This window comes from Curcuma longa, chromosome 2 (assembly GCF_044706935.1).
Source record: "Curcuma longa cultivar G26 ecotype Majalengka, Jawa Barat chromosome 2, ITB_CL_G26_1.1, whole genome shotgun sequence".
NCBI classification, from domain to species: Eukaryota; Viridiplantae; Streptophyta; class Magnoliopsida; order Zingiberales; family Zingiberaceae; genus Curcuma; species Curcuma longa.
Window position 1 is genome coordinate 4,573,530 of NC_133862.1, and position 12,848 is coordinate 4,586,377.

The following is a 12,848-nucleotide window of genomic DNA, read 5'->3' on the forward strand; positions in this document are numbered from 1 at the left end:
GTCGCCTTAGACATTGAATAGTGAAGGATGGAGCTCTTGTTCAATAGTTCTACATAATAGCGTTCAGGTATAAATTCAGTTTATCGTGATCGTCCTGTACTTTGGTGGTAGTCTGCTGTTGTATCTTGAAAAATAGTCATCCATCATGATCTCCGCTCAAATCTTGTGGTACTCGAGAGTACTCGACTTCGTTCAGCGACATCTCACTCGGACTCTAGAAGTCCACTCAAGCTATCTCGACATATAAAATTGAATTTAATTTTTATAAAATTTAAATTTAGTAAATTCTCTTGTAACTCTAGCAATAATTTTTGATAAATTATGAAATATTGTCCAACACCACCTTCATGTTCGCTGCCTTGAAGATTGTCATCTCCACGAAGCACACCAAGACCACTCGCATGGCCATCCTAGAGCAAAGATGAGTCAAAACGTCACCTCCAGGCTCCAGCTGATGTAGTTGATGGTGTGCGTCGACGAGAGGACGTAGGTTAGCGTTAGTAGTTGTGACTCGGCCCAACGTGTTTGCCCAATGAAGAAGGAGAACCACTCTGCCCGAGTCGGGTACGTCGCAACAAGAATTTATTACTTATTTATTAATATTTATTTAATACATAAAATTTATAATATTTTTATTTTAATATATTAATAATAATCTTAAATTATAAAATTTTATAAAATTTTTATATTTTTATATGTTTAAATAAAAATTTTAAAAATAATTGTTATAATTATATTTTATATAAATTAATTAAATAATTAAATTTATTGATATTTAAATTTATTTATTATATATATTTTTTATTATTAAATGAACATAAATAAATTTATTCACAAACATTCCATTCATTCATTTGACTGCCACCTTGATCACTTGACTGTAAATTTACGATAACCTAGTCGAATTACCGTTTGGTCACAATTTAACTGTAAGGTAATAATTTTATTTCACAATCTAATTTTTTTATCCTCAGTTTGATTTAAATAATATATATATATATAATATCCTGTACATTTTAAAAATATGTGACTATGTGTGACATTCCAAAAAATTTTTGAGAGCCTGAATAGTAAATAATATTATTATATATATATTTATTATTTTTTATTTTTTTATTACGATTAAACCATTTAAGATTTTTTTTAAAAATTTATTAGATTATAATATTAAATAAAAAAATTTAAAATAAAAATTTTGTATTTACCATTAAGTCATTTAAAATTTTCTTTTTAACATTTAAAAGGTTGATTATAGTATTAAAAAATAAAAAAATAAAAAAAAATACTATTTATTATTTTAGGCGTCTAAAATAAGCGTATTATAATATGATCACATATTTTAAGAAAATAGCTATGCTAAATATGAAATTTAATATTCATCGAGGGTATTTTTTAAAGTTGAGTGGATGGTTGCCCTGAGAAAATACTCGAGTTTTTTTTTTTTTCAATTTTAAATTTAGATCTTATTGTTAAATAAAGCCAAGATAAATAAAATTTAATTATCATTTTAATTTCCCCTAAATAAAGTATTTTAAATGAGAGATAAATGTCAAAACCCTGCAACAAAACGAGGCACCGAACCGAGTCCATTTGCTAGGGTTCCGGCCTACTTCCCTCTCCTCCCATGAACTGTTGCCTCTCTCTCCTCCGTCTCCACCGCCGTTTACTTTCCTCCGCCGCCGACTCGTTTTCCCGGTTTCCTCGCCGTCCGGATTCCTTTAGCCGGATTCCTGCCTATCCCGCTCCTCCGACCCCGCCTCCGCCGGTGCATCCCTCCCTTCTACCTGGCCATCGCAGCCGCAATCAGTGGGACTCTCTCTCCACGGTCTCCGAAGACCCTGCCTCCCTCCTACGTGATGATCCCATCTCCATCTGCTCCGCCCTCTGGGTCGACAGCTTCCGCGACCCCTCCGCCACTGCTACCAGCCTCACCCCTATTCTACGCCGCCTTGAGGTCTGGGTTCTCGCCTACCAAAAGGCCTATGCTGACGAGACCGGTTCGTACCTTCCCAAGTCTTCGGTCTCTAGCTCCGCTCTCCATTCTCTTCTCGCCCTCCGCAATGCCGTCCTCGACGGCCGCTTCCGCTGGGGTGCCCGCATTGATCTCCTTCTCCGTTCGCCCCGTGACACCACTGATCCATCCACCTTATCCAAGCGCAAGCTCCGTGCCCTCCTCACCTCTACGCAGCCTACGCCTTTCCAGGACCGTGTTGTCCAGGAAGTCCTTATCATGATCCTTGAACCTATCTACGAAGGTCGCTTCTCCCAGAAATCTTTTGCCTTTCGCCCTGGACGGGATGCTCACACTGCTATCCGGACGATCAGAAGAAGCTTTGCCGGTTATCTATGGTACATCAAAGGTGACCTCAGCACCATTCTTGATGGAGTGAAGCCTGCATTGATCATCAATGCGTTGATCCGGGATGTTAGGGATAAAAAAGTCGTGGACTTGATTAAATCAGCGCTAACAGCCCCAGTGATAATTGGTCGCCCCACCGATGAGGAGATTGCTAAGAAGAAGAAAAAGAGTAGAAAGCATCAGAAAAAGAGGGTATTGGCCGAGGACGAGCCCAAGCCTGATCCGTACTGGCTAGAAAGTTTCTTTGGTTTTGCTCCCGTGGAGGCTGAAAAGAAGCCAAATTGGGGGCATTGTGGAGTCTTAAGCTCATTGCTTGCCAATGTGTATCTAGATGAGCTTGACAGATGGATGGAGGAGAAGATTAAGGAGTTCTACCAACCCTCAAAGTCTGATGTTATATGGACTGGGGATGATCCTGAGCACGGGAACACATCATGGCCAGAGTTTGTTCCCACTAGCGGGCCTGACAAGACCAGAAAAATGGACTATATTCGCTATGCTGGTCATTTTTTGGTTGGAGTTAGGGGTCCTCGAGCAGATGCTGCAGTGCTAAGGAAACAGCTGATTGAGTTTTGTGACCAGAGATACCAGCTCAAGCTTGATAATGAGAATCTCCCGATTGAGCACATCACCAAGGGTATTATGTTTCTGGATCATGTACTCTGCAGGCGAGTAGTATATCCTACACTTAGGTACACAGCAACTGGGGGGAAGATCATCAGTGAAAAAGGTGTTGGAACACTTCTGTCAGTCACAGCAAGTTTGAGACAATGCATCAAACAATTCAGGAAGCTGAACTTCTTAAAAGGAGACAGGGATCCTGATCCGCAACCTTGTTTCAAAATGTTTCATGCAACACAAGCACACACAAATGCACAGATGAATAAATTCTTGCAAACTATGGCAGAGTGGTATCGTTATGCAGATAACCGCAAGAAGGTTGTGAACTTTTGTTCCTATATCATAAGGGGGTCATTAGCCAAGCTCTATGCTGCCAAGTACAAACTGCGGTCTAGAGCAAAGGTCTACAAGATTGCATCAAGGAATCTAGCTCGCCCTTTGAAGGATAAGAAGGGCCAGTCCCCTGAGTATCTGAACCTGTTGAGAATGGGTCTCCTGGATTCAATTGATGGTCTTCAGTACACTCGGATGTCTTTGGTTCCCGATGCAGATTATACTCCATTTCCTGCTGGGTGGAGGCCAGAGCATGAGAAGGTTTTGCTGGAATACATTAGGCTTCTGGATCCCAAAACTCTAGAGGATCAACGATCTTGCCTTAGGGAGGAGGGGCTTTCTACGCCTCAAGATTTTGTTTCTCTGCTGGTCTGGAACTATAAAAGGAATGCTGTTATGTTGCCTCCCTTGGGGGAGGGTGATACCCAGAGAGCCAAAGAAGAATTGCTGGGATCTACTTGTACTGAAATGAAGGATCAGACGGCTTTTGAGGAAGAGAGAGAAGAATCTCTTCAGGCTGCACAAATTTGATACGTAAGAAATCACAGATGAAAGGTAACTTGGTTGTTGGCTGAGAGAGCAAAATGTGGATCTCGCATCAGATAAAAATGGACAAATTACAGGCCACCATGAGAGCTGCTTCACATTTTAAAGTGATTAACACATATCAAGTGGAAGTAATTTGGAACCAGTTCTCTGTATAATCAGATTATGGTGTATATTTGGGTTCCTTCTTTACAAATACAATTTAGAAGGTTGCTAAAAAAAATAGCAGATACCTTATGCCAGTTGCTTGGGAAAAACCATGTGAAAATTAGAAGATAGTTGCATATGGGATCTTAACCTTGCTTCCAGCATCCTAGTTTGAGTTTGAATTTATACACCCAAATGGGTCTTTCTAGAAAATGCATGCTCAGAAAAAAAAAAAGTTTGACCAAAAGGTGTGTGGTTCAATTAGTGATGTTCTGTGCTGTTTCACATTTGGACTCCAAATTATGTAAGTTCGATTAATTTATTCATAATTGATTGGCAAGAACATAAACAAGTATCATTGCTTTGTATGGTGGTTTAGTTAGTTGCCTTTGGTGTTATATATAGATGAAGCATTTACACACTATATGGAAATATACTCAAATCTCCAATTCTTTCTAGCAACATAGATATTTATCTATGGTTTTTGTTTTTAACTTTTCAAAAAAATCCTGGCTCATATGGATGAAATGATAAAGGTTAATTTAATCATTAGAGCCACATTGATATTGCCGTGGAAACAAAGGATCCATGATTTTGTAGTTAGTTTATTGAAAGTAAAATTTGCTTGGTGTCATTGCTCCAATAAGGGCTACTGGAAGTGTGGAATTTCTGCTAAGCATCACGTGAAATTTAAATCAAGAAAGTTGAACTATGTTGAATCATGTCAGGCACACGATTACCAGAAATAGTAAGATGGAGTGTATTAGTGAACAAACTCTGTTCAAAATGATGTTGTGGAAGATGTCTATCTAATATCTATCAGTGAAAGTTGTGCTGAAGAATGCCTTATGTAATGCATGGAATTCAAGGGAATTTCTTAAGAGCAAACGGTGAAGAGTTTCCATAATGAAACACCCTTTTTTTCCAGTATTGTGCTGCTCCATTCACTTCCCCACTCATCATCACATTAAGTCGTGTTAGTCCTAAATATTCATTGCTAGCTTTATGAATCTTATCCTTCTCTTTGAACTCTACAAATAATATTCACTCTAAAATCAATTTTTATTGTCTTCCTGTATCTGTCACTCATTCAACTTAATTCAATCTAACTTTTATAAGTAAAAGAAAAAAAATTTGCACACGTTGATATTGTCTTAATTCTTTTTTCTCATTTAATTTATTTGAGATGCACATAATTTCTCTAGTATAGAATTTTATTTTATATTATCTTAGTAACATTACACATCCATCTTAGTGTTCTAGCTTTGCTACTTACTATTTTTTTATCTGTTGTTTTCTAATATGAGACACTCTAATCCATGTGGCTTGTTGTACTAATTCTTATAGAATGTTCTTTAGCTTATAGGGATATGATGTCCACATAGCAGTTTAGAAGCTTTCTCCATTTAAAGCATCACAACTTCCTATTATGTTAATGATATTTTCAACAATATCACCTTTTCATTGAATAACAAATCTAAGATATTGAAGGCTATTACATTTATGTCTGTACATTTTCACTATTCCCTGACCTTTTCTTCTTATTATTGAAACTACATTTTATATGTCCAGGTTTAATTATGCTTAACATAAAATCTTTAGTTGCTAAAGTTTTTCTAAGGAATTAATTTCGAATTTAATCTATTGCACTTTTGTCAATTAGCACAATATCATTAACAAATAAGATAAATAAAGGAGCTTTACAATATGGCTCGTAAATTGATTCGATGCACCACTTACACACTGAATATTATTGGTTCTGTCATTCTATAAGGTAAGAAGCATTTAGGTAACTGATTTTTTAGTATTTAATATGCTAATTAGATTAATTTTGTTGGCTTTCATACTCATAACTTAGTGATTTTCTATTGGTTTTTAACTGTGCAAGTTAGGTAAAGATCAACAACAATAACAACAATCAAGCCTTATCCCATTAGGTGGGGTTCGGCTAAGTTAGGTAAAGATCATTTTCTTAAAACAATGTCTATTTTGTAGGTTAAATATTTTACATGTCCAAATAAAGGTGTTTTATGTATTTCTATGCTCTGGTGTGTTAATGATACCTTAGTGTATGCTTTTATTTGCAGTGTTTAATGCATCAAGCCTGAATATCAATTTTACATGATATGAATAATTTTTGACAAATCTGAGTTGATCAATATCTACTTTGCTGACTAATACATGGAGTGCTAGTTCTTAGAAGTCAAATGTGGCTACCTAAAGCTTGCCTTTCTCTTTTCTGTGCTTAACCACATAGTTGACAGTTCATGAAGGTGGAGAGCTGAGATGCCCAAATTACAATAAATGGAACTTTTGAATTACCTTGTTTTTTTTTCTGTCTGGTCAAAATACATTATTTTGAAGCTTTTTGATTGTATGTTTCCCAATCGATTGGTCTAATATGTATATTTGTTTGCCCAATCTCTTTGCCCTTTCCTATTTTACAAGTCAATTTGATGATACCTTTGAGAAATATTTAGTTAGAAAAGAAATAATTGATAAGTTCTTATAGTCTCTTCTCATTAGTTGTATGTGGTTGATTAAGGCAAGAAGCCAAAAGGTGAGAAACACAAGTATATGATTCATGTGGCCACAATAATTTGCAGGCACTCGATGCCATTTTGCCTAATGCTATTATATGCTTGTTATAGCTCTCTGTGTTTTAGATGATGAAAAAGAGTTAACACCACGGTTAGGAAAAAGAAGTTCATGGTTGCTCATCCTGTTGATGTTTTAGCTTAGTGGAAGTTCTTCCTTTTGCCTAGTGTTAACAAAAGAGCAACTACACTATATTTGCTGCTGTTGGTGGGTTAAGAGCATACACTCTCTTATTTATTACACACTGGTTCAGTGATTGTCATAAACCACTTTCTTTTACTCTGTTTTCCCTTGAAGAATTCTTTTTTAGACCTAAAACAACTTGAGGCCAGAGCTCAAATGTCAATATTCATCTCTAATTCTTGCTCTACTGTCTTACCTCTTTACCTCTTTATCTCTTTTCAGCTGTGGAACTAGCAGAGGTCCAAATGTCTAAACGTAGCTTCTTGTTTCTTTTGCATTTCTAAAATTTGGCAGCATAAGAATTTGTCTAGCAATGAAGTATTTTCTGTATCAGTTCAACTGTATATAATGCAGTATCCAAAAGTCTAATGAGGTTGAGACAACTTCACTGAATAGGATTTCTTGTAGTTTTCTTGCGCTCAAAATCTCCATAGTTGAAGCTGCTAGTGGAGAAGGGCTTGGTGATTTTTTTGAAGAGAAATATGGAATTCAAGGTTCTTGCGATATCTTTCTCTCCATTAAATGTTATGTCCATATTTGTTTTTGACACATATGAGTGATCTTATCCATATTAATGAGTCTAACTTAAACTCTGTAAAAATCATGCAAAACTCAAAAGGCTATTTTCTTCTCCAGTCATCCTTCTTTACCTGGTTTAAGTTCTGTTACCATTCATTGCTGTTGCTACAGATGTGAAGAGACAAATCTCCAAAAAGCCTCCCTTGTTTAAAAAACCTTGCTATCTGATAGTGTGCCTTTTGCAGTCTTGCTCTTCCTCTCTTCTTCCACTCCCTTATTCAGTATCACTTCTCCATTAGTAAGTCAGACATTTATTTTTATGCTAAGGATCAAATTATCCATTTTAGCTGTTAATTTGAGTTAGATCTATCAGGTTGATCCATTTTACCGAACAATTTAAATGGATTACGTTAAAATTTTATCAACTTATTTTAAGATAGGTTCAGGTGGATTGATCCGTCTAAGCTCGCAATCTGTGTGGGTTAATCTGTGATCCGCGTGGATTGGCTCACAGGTTGAGAAATTTTTTTAAAAAAAAATTTAATATTAAAAGAAAAAAATTTAATAAATTAGTAGGTTTAACCTATCTAAATCGTAATTCAAACATAAAATTTTCACTTAATCTGGTTTAAACTACAATTTAAATTTAAAATTTATAATATTTTTATATTTTTTTATTTTTTAATAGGTCCATAGATTAATCCGTCTAATTCGTAACTCGTCTTAAGTTGAATTGAGTTAAAAAAATTTCAACTTGCTAAGTTGATTCGATCCGTTCTGTCTTATGATAGATTTTTAGCACAGTTTTAATCCGTTTGAAAAATAAAATAAAATTAAAAAATTGTCAAAGCTAAACAATTTTATTTAAAATTATTCAAATTTTTATATAAAGGGTTTGAGTTATCATTGTTATTACTTTAAAACCCCTGTTTACTTGGGAGGATGAAAATAAAAAATTGGAGAAAGGTTTTTTTGCATGAAAATTTTTTTCAGTATTTATTTCGTGAAAAAAGAATGAACTATTTATTTTTTTCATTATGTATTTATTATAAAGTAATAAGCAGACGGATTTAAAAATAACTAATTAAATTGAAATGACATTTGATATAAATTTGCCTTGTTCAAACTAATTGAGATATATTAAAACTCAAAATCAATATAATAACTTTAGTATAGTGTAATATATAAATAAATTTTAAAAAAAAAATCGGTGAGAGAAGATTTGGTTGTGTGAAAAAATTATTATATAATAATATAATTCATGTTTTTTCATTGGATATTTTAAAAATATTTTAAGTTTTTCCCTTTTGTTTATTTATTTATTTGCAAAAAAAAAAAAAAAAAAAGAAGATTCTCGAGTTAGGGCAACCCGGAATATAATTACTTGGTCTCTTCCGGGTCTTCCTGCTGCGGCGCGTAGCCACCATCCGGAACGGAGTCTCGCTTGGTATTTTAGGACTGCAGCAGCCCCCATCATCCCTAATCTCGACCTTGCTCCGCTCCACTGAGAAGAAAGCTCCTTTCTGGTATCTCCCTTCCTCCTCCGTTATCGTACGATCATTGTTCTCGTAAGATATCTATTGTTTCCAATCGAATAACACCGATTTGCACTGAATCAGACGGTTTTTTACGCTTATATTTTGATCATTTTCCGGCATTCTTGTGTGATTTCACTAATGGAAAAAAGACTTTTTGATTGATTATTTTGCATTATCATTTGATGTCTTCTCGTAGGTTCCCCGACTCTTAGTAGTGCAATATCTGATAATATCTTTACGAGATTATAGACTTTCTAGTTTATTTTTATTTTTAAAAATAAAAATAAAAATATGATCTTCGTGAGGTAGTTGTTTTCAGCTGCAAGTTAGAAAGGGAGATATCTGCCATTCGCTTGTATATTATTCCAAGCTAATTGTTTTAGTTCATTACAATATGAACAAAGTATAATTTGTATTGCTAACTTGTCATTTGAGCCAGTTTTCTATTTGATTTTATTGAGTAAACTAGGATTTTAGCAAATATTTTGTTTCTTAATTGTTTTTTTATTAAATATTACTTTTAATAAATCATTAATCTTTGGAAAGGAAAAAAATAATAGTATGTTGATAATTGTCTTCATAAGCTTATGAGGGAAAAATTTGTGTACATAGGAGATTAGAATGAACCTTTAAAAAACATTTGAATTTTATTTTTACTTAATTATAAGTTTTCTATTATTAGATTTTTAGATTGTGGTAGAATTCTAAGATTGCTCAAAATACTACTATTTTTTTTTTTTTGTGAAGGAGGAGGATTAAGACTTTTGCCCATAGAATTTTCTCATGTAGGAAATTTTAGTTACAATTGGATTGATTAGATTGATTGGACTATAAGGCTTATGGTTGATTCTATGCTGTGGTTCTTTCAGCTGCCGCGATAATGGCCTTCTCTGCAGCCTTCCGCCGTGCCACTTCTGCTGCTGCTCATTTCACTGTCCGCTCTCATTCTAGCAGTCTGCACACTCGCCTCTCGACTGTTGTTCATCCACTGTCTCTGAGGAATGCCATCTCAGAGAGAATTGCTTTGACTCATCCTTGTGTTGCATTTTTCTCTTCTGCAACAAAGCCGACCTCCGACACGAACCTCCTCCGTGTTATTGACTCAGAGATAAAGTGCGCGAAGGAGTCTGAAGATCACGATCGGGTGAGTCAATTCAGAAAAAAAGTAGAAACACAATCCAGTCTTAGTTCTATTTTATTCATTTAAAAAAAAAACTTTCCTAGGTAATTAATTCATGTTGTTCTTGGTATGTGCATCTGTTTAACAGGTGGAGGAGATGCCTGTTGGCTTTCCTTTTGAGATCCAAGATGATAAGGGAATGAACACTGTTACTCTGAAAAGAAACTATCATGGAGAGAGTATCGAGGTCATAGTTTCCATGCCTAGCCTTGTCACCGGCGAGGAACCAGATAATCAACCTGACAACGACGAAGAAGACGATGATCAAGAGGAGAGGCCTAGTCAATCTAGCATCCCTCTCACTGTAATTGTATCAAAAGGAAAGGGGCCAAGTTTGGAGTTCTCGTGTTCTGCCTATCCTGACGAAGTTACCATTGATAGCATGTCTATAAGAGAAAACAAAGAATCTGATGATGAGATGCTTGCATATGAAGGACCTGATTTCAAGTTTGTATCTCTTTCCCTCATTCTGTAATTTTGGATACTTATGTTAAGTAATAACCTCAAAACATGGTTTATCGCACAGTGATCTGGATGAGAATCTGCAGAAAGCTTTCCACAAGTATCTAGAGATTAGAGGAATTTCTCCCTTGACAACCAACTTTCTGCATGAATACATGATAAATAAAGACGGCCGTGAGTACCTGTTGTGGTTGAACAATTTGAAGCAGTTCATCCAAAAGTAGATTTTATTGCCAAATTTCTTCAAGACATTTTTGTTTAGCATAGTCTATCCCAAACTCATGATGCTTTATTAATCCAAGATGGGTTTATTCTTGGGCAAGATGTTTACTTGACATGATCAATTTAGTTCAGTGAACTGGTTTTATGAGATAAATACAGTGCTGAGGATTTCTCATGATTTCTTGATATGATCATGCTCCTTTCTTTTATTTGTCATGGATTCAGTAGCTTACAAGTTGAACTGAAAATTGATAGATTCTGGCAGGAAATCTAGCATTTTTTTGGTAGCTAAATTTGTTGATATTGGTGCTAGTCATCTTGAAAGAACCTCTTAGGTTACAAGTAGGTGATATAAGAAATAGAAAAATGATACGTTACATGAAAAATGTTATAAAATTTAATATGACACACTCAACTGTATGGATGTGGGCCTACTGCATGGAATGTGTCATGTTGAATTTCATGTTATATTTTTCATGTAGTATATCATTGTTCTAAGAAATAACATACTTGTAGTATCTTTAGTGTTCCAATAGATTGCCGCCCTCGGGACATAGTACTGACGGTGGAGTTGGCATAATAGTCGAGGATCAATTTCAGAGGAGGTGACCGGGGATCAATCCTGTCATGCGCCTAATATTTGTGTACACTTGCATGAACCTTCCTTTGTATTCGTGAGGTCGATTCTAGGGAGGCCGTTGAGGTAGCGGATCTATTTTTATTTAAGTGTTCTAACAGATGAATTGTATGTTTTGAGCGGCCGAGCCAAGCGAATATGTCGAGCCAAATGAATTGAACTAGCAGATAGATTAAATGAGTCGAGTTGAACAGATCAAGTGAGCTGAGTGAATCAGTTGGAATAGATCAAGTGGAACAATATTAAGAAGAAAAACAAAGGTGCCCAGATTTGTAGCTCAGATCGTAGCCGTAAAGGCGATCAGTTGCTCGGATCGCAGCCGTCCAATTTGCTCGCTGAGAAAGATAGCTCGGGCAGGGCATCGTCGTAATTTGCTTGGCATAAGTGGGTACGGGCAGGGAGAATCCGTTTTAAGGAATCTTCTAAGCGAAGATGGTATGAATTGACTATTATGCCCCTGTGATCCACCGGTGCGCGGCGGAGAGGAGGTCCTCCTCCGCCTCCCAATTCCAGAAGAAATCTTGCCCGCCTTCGCCGCCGGAGTCTTCCTCTTGGTCGGGCGACGGGATCGAGTGCCGGAATGACGACGCCGCAGACCGGAAGGATGGGGATCGGGACGAGCGCCGTCGGTCCATGGAATCCATCAGACTCCGCCTCCTCCCTCCGCTGCCCATGGCTGCCCAGATCTCATCTCTCTGTGGAGATGGCCCTCTGTAGGAGGAGATCGAAGCTTCGTAGTCCGATTGCTCCCAGATTCGCGCCACTGCCGCCTCCACATCCTCTTCCATTAGGTTATCGATTGACGATCCGGTCGAATCGAGGCGGAGGCGGCGGGGTGGCGAAGCCAGAAGAGGGGGGAGAGATAGGTTCCTCGATTCGCCTCGCACTGAGCTTCCACTGGTCGTCATTTTGACGGGAGGCGCCGTTGCCGAAGGTGGCGGCGGCGCCGGAAAGGCGACGGCGGCGCGGCAGAGAGGGCAGGACGGGGAGTTCCGGGTCCAAGTGTCGACGCATTCCGCGTGGAAGGCGTGGCCGCAGGCGGGAAGGCGGCGGATATGCTCGTCAGGGAGGAAGGAGTGGAGACAGACGGCGCAGTCGGGAGAGGCTTTGGAGTGCGCGGCGAGGGAGGAGCTGAGCTCCAAGAGACGGAGGTGGGAGACGATCGGCGCCGTCGTCGTTGTTGTTCTTGTTGGTTAGCTCCTCGGGGGCGGAATTGGATGGATCGGCGCGAGAGAGGACAGAAGCGGGGGCGACCAGAGCGGAGGAGCGTCGGAGGCGGAGGCCGAGGCGGATGAAGAGGCAGACGACGAAACTGAAGCCGAGGACGGCTGTGATGATGAGAAGCGTCGAGCCCAAAGAGGAGGAGGAGGAGGAGGCCAGCGGCGGGAAGTTATTCGGATCGACCGCCAGCGGCAGGGGATCGACGATGACAAACGGTGGCGGAGGCGGCGGAAGGAGGCCGTCCATGGCGGATGCGGAGGCGCAGGTGGAGGCTTTAGGCAT

General features: G+C 38.0%; 2 protein-coding genes and 1 pseudogene across 2 annotated transcripts; 2 read left to right on the forward strand and 1 right to left on the reverse strand.

Moving 5' to 3' along the window:
- Positions 1–1,624: 1,624 nt before the first annotated feature.
- LOC141820661 (nuclear intron maturase 2, mitochondrial) lies at positions 1,625–4,374 on the forward strand. Its single transcript, XM_074708022.1, has one exon. It carries the CDS (start codon positions 1,625–1,627, stop codon positions 3,842–3,844), a length of 2,220 nt encoding a protein of 739 aa, XP_074564123.1. The 3' UTR covers positions 3,845–4,374.
- Positions 4,375–8,719: 4,345 nt separating this feature from the next.
- Positions 8,720–10,808, forward strand: LOC141821862 (uncharacterized protein At2g39795, mitochondrial-like). Its single transcript, XM_074709238.1, has 4 exons — positions 8,720–8,832; positions 9,714–9,988; positions 10,113–10,471; positions 10,551–10,808. Exons 2-4 carry the CDS (start codon positions 9,725–9,727, stop codon positions 10,708–10,710), a joined length of 783 nt encoding a protein of 260 aa, XP_074565339.1. The 5' UTR covers positions 8,720–8,832; positions 9,714–9,724; the 3' UTR covers positions 10,711–10,808.
- A 986-nt stretch (positions 10,809–11,794) lies between these two features.
- LOC141821448 (uncharacterized) lies at positions 11,795–12,848 on the reverse strand (annotated as a pseudogene).

Bases quoted from the DNA above. Each gene is read 5' to 3' on its own strand.
- LOC141820661 (XM_074708022.1), top strand. From the start codon at position 1,625: ATGAACTGTTGCCTCTCTCTCCTCCGTCTCCACCGCCGTTTACTTTCC.
- LOC141821862 (XM_074709238.1), top strand. From the start codon at position 9,725: ATGGCCTTCTCTGCAGCCTTCCGCCGTGCCACTTCTGCTGCTGCTCAT. The intron at 9,989-10,112 runs GTGAGTCAATTC...TCTGTTTAACAG, and splicing joins AGTCTGAAGATCACGATCGG to GTGGAGGAGATGCCTGTTGG. The intron at 10,472-10,550 runs GTTTGTATCTCT...TTTATCGCACAG, and splicing joins TATGAAGGACCTGATTTCAA to TGATCTGGATGAGAATCTGC.